The 14834-nt window shown below is 46.0% G+C and overlaps 1 protein-coding gene across 12 annotated transcripts in view; it reads right to left on the reverse strand.

Annotated features, from left to right (window-relative positions):
- Positions 1 to 3814: 3814 nt before the first annotated feature.
- ARID1B (AT-rich interaction domain 1B) overlaps positions 3815 to 14834 on the reverse strand; it is a 429634-nt gene continuing 418614 nt past the window's right edge. For all 12 annotated transcript variants that reach the window (XM_057310926.1, XM_048225999.2, XM_048225996.2 and 9 more), the window contains 3 exons: positions 12602 to 13385; positions 10580 to 10710; positions 3815 to 8467 (listed from right to left, as the gene is read on the reverse strand). In XM_057310926.1, coding sequence (XP_057166909.1) covers positions 6743 to 8467; positions 10580 to 10710; positions 12602 to 13385 — 2640 coding nt within the window. In that variant the 3' untranslated portion in view covers positions 3815 to 6742. The remainder of the gene's footprint in view (positions 8468 to 10579; positions 10711 to 12601; positions 13386 to 14834) is intronic.

Raw genomic sequence — 14834 nt, forward strand, 5'->3', positions numbered from 1 at the left:
GAAGTACTGGCCATATGTTCACACCATTTGGTGAAAAATACATGGAACCAACAAAACAAGTATTGCGCTTAGGGGTATTTTTTTTTTTTTTTATCATGCTACAAGTATATTCATCTTCAATGTGTCCAAGATAACATGTCATTTCTTCCCCCATGGGAACAAATAGCCTCTCGTCCTAGACCAGCATTTTTAAAGCCAAGATCCAAACACACACAACTGGTGAGCTCCCCATATGTCCCATTTCACTCTCCATTCCTCAGGTGTCTTCCGAGTCACAATGGGTGAATGAAAAGGGAAACAGGAAAGAAAAGATTATGAAATTAAAATCCAAAATGTTGTCTGACCAGGGCACCAAAGAGGTCATTTGTTACGCAGAATATTCTAACAGCTACCAAGCCAGTGAAGCTTCCAACAGCATCCGAGATAACAGGGCTGACAGTCATGCCAATTCCTACCGGACAGGCCCCTTCCCTGGACAACTACGAATGTCAATGTTAAAAGTGAGCTGGGCTTTGGTTCATTCCAATTTCTCATCAAGTGTCACCTATGAAAGCCCATGGGCCCAATGGTACTTTTTGAAGAAATTTAAATTCCAGGACAAGTTTTGTAGTATATTTGAACGTCCGGAAGGGCAGAAAATCTGACATCTCCTGGGAATCTGAGTCTTTGGTGGAGTACCTTGTGTCCAGCAGAGATGTAATCATGAGTTGCCTGTAGGACTTCACAGAGCCCTTGGGCGTGAGGATGTGGAGGGAGGCCCAAGAGAGCCCGGAGGACAGAGCCCTGTAGCATGGGCCGCTTACACCAGGGACTGGGTGACGGTTACATCTGCATCTCAACACAACACCTACAGATGAAAGCGCTCGTGGGTGACGAAGACCGCGTTGTGGAGAGACCATGGAAGAGCCTATCATACAAGGACCGAGCACTGTCCAGACTTTCCAGATTTTGTTTTAAATTTGGCCTATGTTCCTTTTAAGAGGCACAGATGTAGAGTGAGCATATGACATCACGTCTTAATGAAGTTTAATAAGAGGGCCCCCCTCCCCCAATCTGTGGCCAGTGTACACCATGGCTTCTGTTTTAAAAGTCTCTGGATCCTCTGGATTTTGCATAGAGCTGAAAACATTTCTTAGGCAAACACACATTCTTGGAAAGGGGAGGTCTCAGTTTGGTTCGAACAACTTTGCCTGTCAGCCTATGCTTCTGTTTCTGGAGAATGGATGTTATAATGTTTTATACCAAGGCTTCTGTGAAGACAACTAATAGCCATGAAATTCTTTCAAGCACAAAAAACATCCAAATGTGAAATAATCACCACTTACTAGGAAGGGGTGTTATAAATGCTGCTGGTTTTTGCCTTAAGAAACTGCTTTTGTTTGGACAAGGATATCTTCAAGGGGCTGAATCCAAGTGTAGGTTCTTTAAGTCTTTGGAAAAATCTACAGTGTGTAGAACATACAGATCCCGGGCCATCTAAGTACCAAATTTATGCAGAAGATCAAAGCTCAAGGTTTATTTATGTGACCGTGAGCCCGTATGGAAATGAAGAGCGTCCTGAATTCCTTTTTGGTAGCCCCCAGAAACGTGGCCCTTCTCCAGCTCAGTGGGAAAACCAGAGTTCCTTTTCTCCAGGAAAGCTCTCTGCTCGCTGCACCAGATGAGAAGGAACAGCAAAGTACAACACTGTGGTTGGCCACCTGCCACATCTGACCTCTGGAAGATGTTCCTTGCCGCTGTTTTGTTCGAGGGCAGGAAAGGAAAAAGCCTGTTGCACGACTGTATTCCAAATATGCCTCCCCGCGGGGCCTGTGATGTTAAAGGTGAGGTCTCCCACCACCTCTGGATGTCCAAGTCCCCAGACTGACCTGCGTTAGGGAAATTAAGCACAACCACCTTGCTCACTAGACACAGGCAGTCAACTGACCAGGCCTTGATGGCTTTTACTAGAAAACCGAAACCAAAAAGTCACACAAACCGTGTGGCTGGTTATGAAAACAGGAAGATAGTCTGTTAGGCGAGATTTTAAGCTTCCGTGAAACATGCTTGAGGGCACCCACCAAAGGAAGAGTGAGTGTGTGTGTGTGTGTGTTCAGGGTGAATACACAGTGATCACGCAGGTTATCAATGATCTCCTTTAATCCTCACCAATCCTGAGGTTAGCATTACCCCGTATTATGGGTCAGGAAACGGAGGTTCAAAGAATTTCAGTACCTTGCTCAAGGTCACAGAGACAACAAGAGATTTCATGAGATCTCCTCCAATGAGGACATCTCCATTTCAGTGCAAGGACTAACGCACTGTGGACGAGCGAGCAATACGGAGGCTCGGCGGTCAGGCCGGCTCTTCAGCTAATGCAGGTAATCTACCAGAGCTTGGCAGCAAGCTCATAGGAAAAAAAAAAAGGTTCCAGGATTTCTCAGTCTTTACTATGATAATATGGATTATAGATGGCCAAGAAGGGAATACGTAACGAGTTTTTGGTGGTTTTTGTTTTTTGAGATGGCTCTTTTGTTTCTTATACTTTGAAAAAGCTGGGGTAAAACTTCAAGTCCCTGAAATCAGACTCAGGAAGAACACAGTTGATGGTCTTCCCCCAACTTCCCCTCAGGGATTCATAGGTTTACATCCCAGAGTGAATTAACTTGGTAATTGGACTGTGGCATTCTGGAGGACTTGGAGCTGTGTCAAACAAAAGCAGGACTGGGGATCAGGGGACAGCGGCATGGAGTGCAGCAACAGGGACACAGACGGGCACAACACACGGGAGGGTCTGTGGGACTTACGGACAAAAAAGGCCTGGGGAGGGTCTTCTTGTAGTTTCGGTCGATTCCTGCAATTCCAAGGGTTTACGCGGTGGGCCTGGCATCACTGGGTCCCCTCCACTCCAGAACACATGGGCGCCCTGACGTGAGCACGAGCAGGAAAGGAGCCAGAGGCTGCAGAATCCCATTCCAGAGCCGGGATGGCTGCGGAGACTATGTCTCCTACTACTTACAGCAGGTCTGGCTGGTGCTGGGCCTGGATCGGTGTCCTTGGGTTTCAGTCCAGGGCTCTTCTCCCCACACTCTGAGGTGAGCCTCACTATAGCTAGACCTTAGCTGACCCCAAAGGCTATCATGTGATCGAAAACAGGGTCTCTGCTCACAAGTAGTGACTCCTGGGAGCCTAGAACAGTGTGTGCGTGACACTTCTCTGCTAGTTACGAATAAGGAGACAGCTTAGCAGGTTATAGGCGATCACCAAAAATATTTCTCGGCGTTTCTGAAAGCTCGCCTGGCTAGGGAGTTCTGCGCGGTGCTGGCAGGGGTGGAAGGTGGAGGGCGGGAGCCGGCAGGCGGCTGGGCTTCCAGCTCTCCGTTACGAAGTGAAACACGTCAGCAAGAAGAAAACGGGTTGTTTGCATTGTCATTTTTGGCTCATTTATAATACCTTCTCTGCTTCCTTGCAGGTGAACAGATAATGGGAATTGGTCCATGGGGTTTGACAGGAAATGAAAGATTTCCAACAGTTTTTAAATGGATGGATTTCAGGGCAAAGGCCATATTCTTTCCATAAGAGAGGTAGTTAATAGCTTACACTGTATCATCCAACTGCTCGTCCCCCCTTAAAAACCCTTCTCTATTATAACTTTCCAAAAACAGCGTCACTAGTTTCTGAATAGGCCACATTCGCCAATGAAAACAGATCCTCTCATTCTCAACCTCAAACAAAACATTTGAATAGTTATTTCGGAGAACATGCCACCCGGTATCTCTTATGTGACATTAAAAAAATGCACTCAAATACCAACAGATTCAACTTTACAGCACCATTCCAAAATACTAAACTTTCTTTGCACCTTTATTTTTATCTTTTTTTTTGTTTTGTTTTTTGTACACATTTAAAGTATGGGCATCCTGTAAATTTCTGAAAAGCCTCATAGGGGAAAAAAAAACAACTAATTTTTAGGACAAAGCAATAACTCAGTTTGTAGGCAGGATGATCTCAGGCAGGCTGTAAGTTCTTCGTGGGATTTCTGCAGTCTTGGTTCTGGGGTGACTGTAGAAAGGATGCTAAAGTCTTCCTGGATTATTCTAGAGGTTACGTTGCATATCAGCATGTAAAAACTTGCTGCTCAATGGTCAGACTCTAGGTATCGATTACAACTCAAACCATGAAAACAACAGTCTTTTGCAATGACTTTACTTTCTCGAATGACCAAAGAATCGGGGTGTTAGATGACATCAGAGTCTGTGCACACCTTTCATTCATGCTCTGTACGAGAGCAGTGAGACTCCCTTGTACAAATCTTCACATCTGAGGCTCGGAGGACTAAAATCTGATCTTAGCAAGCAGATGTATTTAAAGTAGACCTGTAAGTGGTTTTTAATTCAACATATATTTGGCTGCATTGTTAAGTACGAAGACTGTGTGACTAAGTAATGTGGGGGTTGACAGAGGAGGACACTGCTCGCAGAAAAATCTGTTTCTCATGACACTAGAGTCACGTTTCACACGCTGGTCGCAGCTGCGTGCTCTCGTCTAACTCTTCTGTGTGCGACCCCCGGGCCAACAGGTCTGGCGAGAGGACTTGGGGTGTCTGAGTGTGCTGGGACGGGTAGGGTGGTGGAGAGGTAGCGTCAGAAGGGAGTCCACTAACAGCTTAATTCTGCAGCAGTTTCAAAGAAATTGAGTGTTACACAATAACAGTCAAGGACCCAGGAAGAAAAAGTTCAAATCAGAAGTGATTAGTATTAAAAAGCTACTCTGCACCAGGTAGGAAGGAGTAGGAGAATATTAATAATATGCCCTGAAATAGAAATAATCACTTTGCACTATGTACACCACATACAATATAACATATTCTTTTTAACATTGCACAATATAAATATTATACACGGTGGAGTAAACTAAATGCAAAATACCTCTGAGGCACACAGAAGAGACACGGACTAGATTGAACTCTGATTCAAATCGAGATGGGGTTAGTAAAGGCAGAGTGTGACATCGTCAGGCCAGTGAGCTCCTGGGCTGGCAGCCACCTCCCATATACACTGAGAATTCTCATACCTCGGTGTCGTTAGAGTTGATTGCTTCAAACAAAGACTCATTAGTTAAATAATTTGCGAAAGTCAAACTGTTGCTCCCCACTCTAAAGGAGGTAATCCCTAAAGGTCCCTCCCGACCTCAGGGTTTCGGGATGAGGACTGTGTTAGTACATGGCTGGGTTTTCCCCTATTTCTTGTGAAGAACTTGGTTACTATGGAACCACTGTAAGGAAACTAGGACAGTATTCAAGAACACCCATCACAGTGCTTAACAAGATTTAATGTACATTTATTCTTAACATGTGGAACATATAAAGATTTTATACTGAATAAATGATATTCATTAAGCCAGAGGAAAAGGAGGAATTTACATCAAGTTTTTTTTTTTTTTTAAACTACATTATCTTGAAATACAAATGTGGATTCTTGTCACTGAAAAATCTTTGAAGTTGTGTTTCTTCCTTTTAGTTGTATTTTTTTCTTTTTTGTCTGTACCGGTAGCCATAGTCTAAGTCAATCCATATGCAACCATTTCCACACCTTGATTCATGAAGCAAATTGTGATCAGCTGCTCTCCCGAAATAGAGCATGACTTTATACATACAGAAACTTGTACATTACCCTCTTTTTTTTGTGTGTTTTTTTGTTTGTTTTTGTTTTTTGTATTTTTTGTATTTTTTTTTTTTGGAGATATGGCCCTAATGAAAAAATATATAAAATAAAAATAAAAAATTATTTAAATCTACCATCACTTCGTAGTTACCACATCATGAAAAAGAAACTAAAAACTTTGTACTAAAAAAAAAAAAAGGAAAAGAAAAAGAAAAAATGAGGGTATGTTTCATGTACAACTTCTATATACATCACAGCCCATAGGCAGTAAAAAAAAATATTTAAAAAAATGATTAAAGGAATTGTGAAGAACTGTCATGTGGAAGGTCAGACGACAGACAGCAGACATGACGGTAGTGGTGAGGAAGCAGTTTCCACTGATCGTTGTCAGGTATGTATTTTCAATCTTAACTTAAAAAAAAAAAAACATTGTTTTTGCTCCTAACCTAATGTAACCATTTTCTTGTGAAGAAACCAGTATCATTTCATAGTTTGACTACTGACTGACACACCTCCTTGAGCCCCTATTCCTACATCTCTAGAAGTTTCTATTGCACAGCGCTTTGGGCGATGGGATACAGTTTTTTGTTTTTTTGTTTTTTTTCCCATTATCTGAAGAATAACATGCCTAGGAAGTTGGTAATTTTTCACCTTTTTGCCTCAGTGTGGTGAAATTTTCCCATCTTAGCATCTTTTGCCACAATTTTTTTCGTTAAAGTCAATTTGCTTCCCCCCCCCCCCAAATGCAATACAACATGGAAAAGAACATTAAAAAGAAAATCTGTGAAAAACAAAAAGTGACCTTTGAATGCACTAGACAGCAACTTTGGTTAAAAACAAAAACAAAAACAAAAACCAAAACAAAAACAAAAAAATAAAAAACCCCAAAAAGATGTACTTATACACACAGACAGCAGATATTAATTTCATAACTGTTCGAATTAATTATTTCTTTAATTCCCAATTGGTAAATAGTGAATGGGGCAGAGGAGCAGAGATTTTCTTTTCCTTCTTCCTACGCTGGATAAACAAGAACAGAAAACAGCCAGTTATACGGGAGCCTCTAGTCTTCACTCACACATGCTGCCTTCTCACGGATGTCATAACTGCCCGATCTGAAACAGTACATCACAGATGACAGACGCAACCAGAGAGTTCAGGACGGCTGATATCGAGATGTCCAGCAATCGGCCCTCGTGCAGGAGGAATTCCGAGCGGTTCTCGTCCACCCTGGCCATGGCCAGCAGAGCCTTGGCCGCCCTGCACATCATGTCCACACTCGGCGGCTCTAGAGGCGGGGGCTGCATGTGCAGGAGGTTATGCTGGCTCTGCTGATACTGGGCCATGGTGACCCCGTCCTCTAGGAAGCTTATCAAGTTTCCAATGCTCCCTTTCTGCACAGCTATTGCCCTTGCTGCCAGCGCGTCCCCTTGGGCAAGGTTCGATAAGAGCGCCATGGACATTTCTCGACAGACTGGGTTTTTGCGATCCCCAACGTACCTAACTAACGTAGCATAGAATTTCTCCTGACGACTAAATGGAGGCGTGGCCAAGATCAGGTCCACGTTGTTGTCCTGGATGCTGAGTTTACAGAGGGTCTCCAGCACGAGTCTCTGAGGCGACAGGACAGAGTTGGGTCCCACAGTGGGAAAGGGGTCTTGTGCCTCTGCAGACGGGCACACCATCCAGTGCAGCAAGCCATCCAAAATTGGCAAGCAGATGCTTTCTGTGTAAGCAGACAAGTCTAGCTGCCCGGAAATGTTGGCCAACGTGACCAACGTGTTATCCCTTAAGACCTCCAGGCAGTCCCACCACCACTCATCCTTGCTGCAGGCCACCCCTTTGTCCTCGTCTTCCTCTTTCTCGTAGGTCTGCGGCGCTCGTTTTCTCTCCGGATGCTCGTGGTGAAGGAGGATCAGCTTCCCCAGGATCAGCACCAGGCCTGGATGTTTGGACATTTCGGCGTCATTGCCAGGCACAAAAGACAAGCTACGGACAATATTTGACACACAGATACAGCGCTTGGCCAGAGAATCCTGCCAGTGCGCGATGGTGCAGAGAGGAGTCTCGTCCCGGCTCCTTGGCTCGTCCTCCAGCAGCTTGATGTTGCGGTGACTTTTGGCTTGATGGATCCCAAAGGGAAACTTACTGCTTTCGGTCTGGGCGCCAGGGTTCGCGTCTTCCGGCAGCGCCCCGGGCCGAGCAGACAGGACGTCATCAATGGTCGCGATGATGCTTTTCTCTTGCTGCTCGTCCGCCTCGCCTTTTCCTTCTTGCTCTTTCTTCCGACCTGTGGAGCTCACGGGCGGAGGCGGACGCCTCCGAGGCGGGATTTCCATCTTGCTCTCAAAGTGAGTCTGGATGTGCTCGGTGGTGTCCCCCCCACCGAGCTGCCAGTGCAGAAGTCCACTGCTGAACTCCTGAACGCGACCCAGCTTGTCAGACCGGTCGACCACGAACAACTTGTTCTTTTTGACTATCTTTATCGGCAGCTTGTCGAACTTACTCGCTTGCCTGGGCTTCTCCTTTGGATCCGCAGTGGCGTGGGGAGAGGCCAGAGCCCCGCTGCTCTTCTCCTCTGTCTCCGTCTTCCCACTGTCCTCCTCCTCCTCCTCGTCCTCCTCCTCTTCCTCATCGATACACTCGGCGTCTTCCTCCTCTTTCCCAGAATCGTCGGCCAACGCCTGGCTGTCATCTCTCTGCACCGCGTTGTGGTCAAGTGCTTTCTGGCTGGGGTCTCCCACCTCGTATTCCGTAAGAATTCCAAAAATGTCAATCAGGCATTTTCTAAAGTACTCTACTAAAAGTTCGAGAAATCCGGACAACTAGAGAGGAGGACAAGAACGAGAACGGGTACAACGTCATAACCTCAGATAGGGTGGAGAAGGGCAACAATCCTGATAGCTATCGATACAGTTTTAGGATGATTTTCGCAGGTTTTAATTCCTTTTTGGCTAGGCCCAGAGAGAGGAAGTACGTATCGGCTTGAACCGGCTTCCCGAACTTTACATTGTTATCTAAACCAGCGCGTACGATGTGTTTCGCTTGCTGCTGACCTTCCTACTCCATCAATATGAAAACTTCCCTGTTATTTGCTTATTTTTAATATTATCAAGTTCTTTGCCTTTTCTTCCGATTTCAGTACAATGCACTCCACATTAGAAGAGTGGGAACATGGATTTTACAGACTCATTCACCCAAAGTGAGTCTGTTCTCTTCTGCTATTTATCTGAGACTTGCTTGCCTGGATTTTTACGGTTATTATTCTTAGGATTTTATGGTTATTTTTGTCTCAGGTGCCATAGGTTACTCTAATTTACATTGCCCATTTATCTTTGGGAGAAGATCATTTCAGCAATGTACTAGCTCATAAACACAGAAAATTAAAAACAAATCAATTTAGTCCCTGACAAATGACTTAGAATGTCTCATAGAATGCACTTCTACATTTCAGCTATCACAACTCCGGCTGCAAGACAAAAGCAACTCTGAGAACCAGTGTCGTTTCCTTTCAGCAAACGTTTGCATCGAGAAAGCCAACATGCGCCACGATTATCAACTGCCCAGCGCCCCTCCCCCAGTGTCCAGGCCGCCACATGTAGGGATGATGAAGGGTAAGTAAGTACAGGAGGCTTCTTTAATGATAGGTGTTTTGGAAATCAATCGTACTCTCATATCCTGCCATCAGTTTCCTAAAAGTGGGTTTGTAGGATTATTAAGAAGTAAGGGGCCACTCAAGTACTGACCACAAAGGACTCGTTTTTAGGGGATAAAGACACGATTTTTCAAGTGAAGATTTGGGTGTTTGTCCCCCCACTTAAAGTTGACTTTCTACCCAGGGCAGGGGAAAGGGCAAGTTACTAAGGCAATTCTGGTTACAAAAATGTGTGATCAACAGTCTTTCACTCTGCTCACATAAGGATGAAAGGTAATTATTCCAGCAAAGGCGGTACACATTTTCTAGTGTTTTCTGTTACAATGGGCTTCATGTGATGTTTATAACCTTATTAATACACTTCCTATCAAGTGAAAAATTGCCTTTCAGGGCTATAATGAGGACTTAAATGTGAGAAGAAAGACAAAGTGGAAGATTCTGGTCCGATTTCAACAGAAGCAAGGTAATTAGATGTTTTGGCTTTTTTTTCACCCAAAGCAGAGAATTGTTCATACACAGTAGGGAGAATTACCTCTCCTCATTTTTGTTTCTAACTATTTTTTAAAAGTTTGTAGCTCAGTTGACTCTTGGGCACTTTCCCTAACCCTCTGCCCCCCTTCTCTCCTCTAGCAATAACACTGGAAGCTACTTTAAGCCTACCGCCGAACAAAGGAGAGCTTTAAGCTTATTAAAAGTAGCAGGCTTTCAATGACTGCTTCAAAATAAGGTGGAGAGAGGCAGCAATGAAGGAAACAGACCAAGAAACAAGTCTGGCCAAGAGTTCACAACTATCTCAGCCGAATAATGGGGATAAGGGGCCTCTCTCTACCTCTCTCTCTATTGTACATTTTCTATAATATAACATTTCTTTCTTATTAAAAGAAAGAGGTTCGGTCTCCCTGGAGAGTAGGGTATGTCCCACCGCAAGCACACTGGCTACGGCCCCAGCTTCACCTTTACATTAGATTACCTCCTGCCCGCTGCTGACACACATTCTAAACAACAACGTACTTCTACTACTATTTATCCCAAACACACACACACACGTGCGCGACGGGGACTGTTCTCTAGTGAGAAACAGCAGAATGTGTGTATTCACACTAGAGCCGGAAAGGAGTTACTGTTCCCGACTAAACTCTCACACAGCTCTACGTCTGTAACAACTACAAGGGCAGCCACGTCCGATGGGCGTGCGGATCACCCCCGGCATTTGCTCACGCGATGCGACCTCCCGGACCTTCTTCTGCTGCCTGGGCCCTTGGCTGGACGGGTGCCGGCTTACCTGGGAGAGACTGAAGGTAGCGACAGTGCTGTCATCATACAGGAGAATGTTAATAGTGTCCAGAGCCCAAGTACTTTCAGCCAGAAGACCTGACTTAAGGGACATCATCACACGCCAGGCCTCAGGAGTAACTACACCCAGGGGAAAGAATAGGGTATAATTAATATTAACTCTGTGCATGAAAGGGTAGAAAATAACAAAAGAATAAGAAAAACGAAGTTATGTATTGAGTTAATAACTGATTTCAAACAAACGTTCTGAGACATGGCTCAATGTGATCATTTCCAGATTTTAAATGGAGGGGGCAGTTTCCCAAGAAACTTCTGTTGTTTAAGATCCTTTGGCTTTGTCGGTTGCCGAAAGTGCTTCTCGGGGTGGCGGTGGCAGCTAAGCACAGGGCCCTTTCTCAGCTCGGACTGGTTTCCTTCAGCCCCTAACAGACTCTGTGATGATGTAGCAGAGGGTTAATGATTGAGGCGAACCAAAAAAAATGCTACTTGTCTTCTGCCCGCTCCATTCACACATGTCTCAGGGTGGCATCTTGGGAAGGCTCGCCAATACGCAGGATACAGGCCAAATTTAATTCGTAAACAGCGCATTCTGGGAGAGACAGTCTTGATATTCCCTTGCTGTCCTCTTCCACCTGCGCTCCGGGCCTCAGAACACGCTGTTGACAACGATTAGCACTTGGAAGGTTCGGAGTTTCAACAGCGTGGTCTGAGCCAGGGGGTGGGAAACAGAAGGGCTATACTTTTCTTTTCCCCTTTCCTGTTACCGAAGGAGACACAAGGATTAGATACAACATTTGCAAGATTTGCCATAAGATGGGGCTGCGAGGAGAGGCCCATCCCATGTCTGAGATTTCCGTCTCAGCAAACCAGCGGAAGCACTTGGCGTGAGCGGGCCCGCGGTCAGAACTCACCAGAGCTACAGCCCACACCAGACGCCAGCAGCGACTGCACGCGCTGGTCGGGGCCGTGGGTTTCCACCTCTACTGTAATTTCATCTACTTTCCATATTTTCTAAGAGGTATACAATACTTTTGTAACAGAAAAAGCATACTTTCTTTCTAAAATAAGGAACATAAATTTCCCCAGGTTGACAACAAACGCTGATCTAACATGCGCAAAGAAATTCTGCAAACATTTAAATACGTTTATTTATTCAAACATATGCACACATAAACACACAAATGCATGTGCATATTTTTACTATATTTCCACATATAAACCAGTGCTCAGTGTCTCTATCTCCGTCTCCAGCACCCCTCTCTGTAAGTCCTTACTTCTCTCCCTTTCTGCCTATGTCCTTAATTCCAATGGTTGAAAAAAATCTTTACTATCTTTGATTTTCTAATCACTATAGTAAATGATTTCAAGTCAAGTGATTTTGAGGTTTCTTGAAAAAACTGTTTCTTGTATAACCAAGGTCTATAATTTCCTTTGCTGTATTAAAAGTAATTCAAAAATAATGGAAAAAAAACTGTGTGTATTCCTAGATATTCCAGATCTGTGATTAGTATTCAGAACATATTTATCTACATATCATTTGCAGGCTTCTACTTTTTCCCAGGGAAGCTCACTGTCTGTCTGGGGTTCCCCAAATTACAGAGTGGCTCGCTGTCAAATTTTCTCAGGCCACCTTAGCATTTCATTAGCCTCCCAGCCATGAGGCTCATACCGCAGAGACTAAGTGCTTGGTGAGGGCCCGATCTCTCAGCTGGAAACGTAGTACAGAACATAGTCCCTGCGGATCCCCTGGTCTCTCACTTGGAGCTCTACTCTCACACAAATCACACGCACGTGTAAAAATACCGTTTTAATCACGCTCCTGCCTCTCTGGCATGTTTCTTAACTCAGATGAGCAGCTTCCAGCTCCTGCTCCCGTACAAAAATGTGTCGTGAGAGTTTGTCGTTCTAAGAATCTCATCCCTTGGAGATTAACACGAGCTGTATCTAAACTAAAATTAAAATTCGAGATCACAAGTGGGATTCATTTCAGGACAAAGCCCGGAATGCTTACCGATATCCTTTGAGGTAATCTTTCGCCTTTGTTTCAAGACGGGCTGTGATGCCTCGACGGAGCCAGGAGGAAAGGTGATCTCCCTCCTGATGGGGGGCGGCTGGGGGGGCGGCCCCGTGACCTGGGCCGTGGGGACGGTGGGCAGGACCTTCTGCATCTTCAGGGAGGGCAGAAAGGGAGACTTGCTTGGAGACATGCGGCTCTCCAGGGAGCGCTGGAAGGACGCGGGGCTGGGGGCTCTGGAGATGTGATTCGGCAGTGATGGCGGCGTCTGGTAGGATGACTGAGGCGGGCGCGTGATGGGCTGCATGGAGGCGGGAGAGGACATATAAGGCTGACGTTGGCTGACGTGAGAAGGCCACTGGCTCTCGTGATTGATCCTTTGATCAGGTACCATCATATCATCCGTGCGGTTCATGCCTGGATAAGGAGGTGCCTGGGCGGGGCCGCCGGGGCCTTGCCTGTTCTGGTAGGGGTAAGGCATATCGTTGCGCGTCGCCCACATGCTCTGCTGAGGCCCCTCGCTGGAGGACGACTGCATCGGGCCGCCCATCATCTGAGGCGGGATGCCATGCGGCTGGAGCTGCCCCGGGCCCTGCATCCGCTCTCTGTTGTAGGGGTAGGGGTACTGTCCCTGGAGGGGCCTCCTGTCCGGTCCGGAGTAAGAGCTCCCGTACTGGTTATACAGCTCCTGCTGCTGGTTGCCGTACTGCACGTTGTACATGTCTCCCTCGTGGCGTTTGGCCGGGGGCCCGTACATGCCGTCCATATGGCGTTTGTAATTCTGAAATTCACATCAAGACAAATCACGCTGATGTGCTTTTACAGGTGTCATCACACACTGATATTGTGCAAAACAGTTATCACCTGGTAGAACGCTCATTTCAAAATGAACATGGGAAGCTCCTACAACAACTAGGCCGGACAACTTATGCCTCTAGTTCGGGTCATGTCGTGCCGCGGCACGTACTCCGACGAGCGTTTCCCAAGTTTGTTTGCACGTGCTTGCAATTTTCTGTGGGGAAAGAAAGGCTTCCTCTCTCTTTTTCCTGGTATCTCCTCCCTTGGTATTTCCCAGCGCTGCAATACAGGGGGGCACAGCTTTGGTGACTCCCGCACGGGCAGCGCTGGACGGGGCCTGCAGCTACACGAAGATGGCCTCAGCAGGAAGGAAGAGAACTCGCCCCGGCATGAACCGAGCTTCCTGAGGGTCAGCCTGCGAGGCTCGTGGATTCAAGAGATTTCTGAGGCCTGCCTTTACGGAAATGTCTCTACACAGCATCTGGCTCCTCACACTGCACCTGCTTACCCGATGCCCTACGGTCTCCGGCCCCCACCCCGACTTCCAACAGTGCAGCTCAGAGTCTCCCCTGAAAGCCCTGCTGGCCCCAGCCTCTGACAGCAGGGCCCGTGTCGCCTGTGTACCAGGCTTCCCTCCTGGGGACACCCCGGTCCCAGCACTCGAGATCAGGGTGGGGTCCTCCTGATATGAGAAGGATGCTGATGTGATCATGAGTGTTCTTTCACCTCACTTGGAAATTGCTTAAGATCAGCTGGTTTAATAATATAATTTACTGCACATACGTGCTCCAGTAAAACTCAATGTTTCAAACCCCCTCTATGTTAACAGAGGTCTTACACCTGAAAAGTTGTTTAGAAATAGCAAATTCTTGGGGCGCCTGGGTGGCTCAGTCGGTTGAGCGTCTGACTCTTCGGTTTTGGCTCATGATCTCGGGGTTGTGGGATCGAGCCCTGCATGGGCTCCCAGCTCAGAGGGGAGTCTGTTTCCTCCTTCTCTCTCTGCCCGCCCCCGCCGCTTGCACGCACACACACACTCTCTCAAATAAATAAAACCTTAAAAAAAAAAAAGGAATAGCAAATTCCCACGTCTGACCAGCCTCAGCATGACGTGCAATTCTCTGCATCCGTAGTGACAACTGCAAGGGTATCTCACCCAATTCAAGACCTGTGGCTGCGTAAACCAGCATCAACCCTCCCTACATGGGCAAAACATGTGGTCATTAATATCTCACTTTTTAAGAGCCGATTAACTTTCATTTGTGGTATATAATATTTTAAGTTGTCTTTATCTACACATCTTTAAAACATGGACAAGTTTCTGTTCTAAAACGGCATTTGATAGGACAATACACACAACAGACACATGTTTAAAATATTCTTTACTCGGCCTGGTTATTCTTTACAAGGCTGAACATCCTTTACGTCCTACAAC

This window comes from Ursus arctos, unplaced genomic scaffold, assembly GCF_023065955.2.
Source record: "Ursus arctos isolate Adak ecotype North America unplaced genomic scaffold, UrsArc2.0 scaffold_13, whole genome shotgun sequence".
NCBI classification, from domain to species: domain Eukaryota; kingdom Metazoa; phylum Chordata; class Mammalia; order Carnivora; family Ursidae; genus Ursus; species Ursus arctos.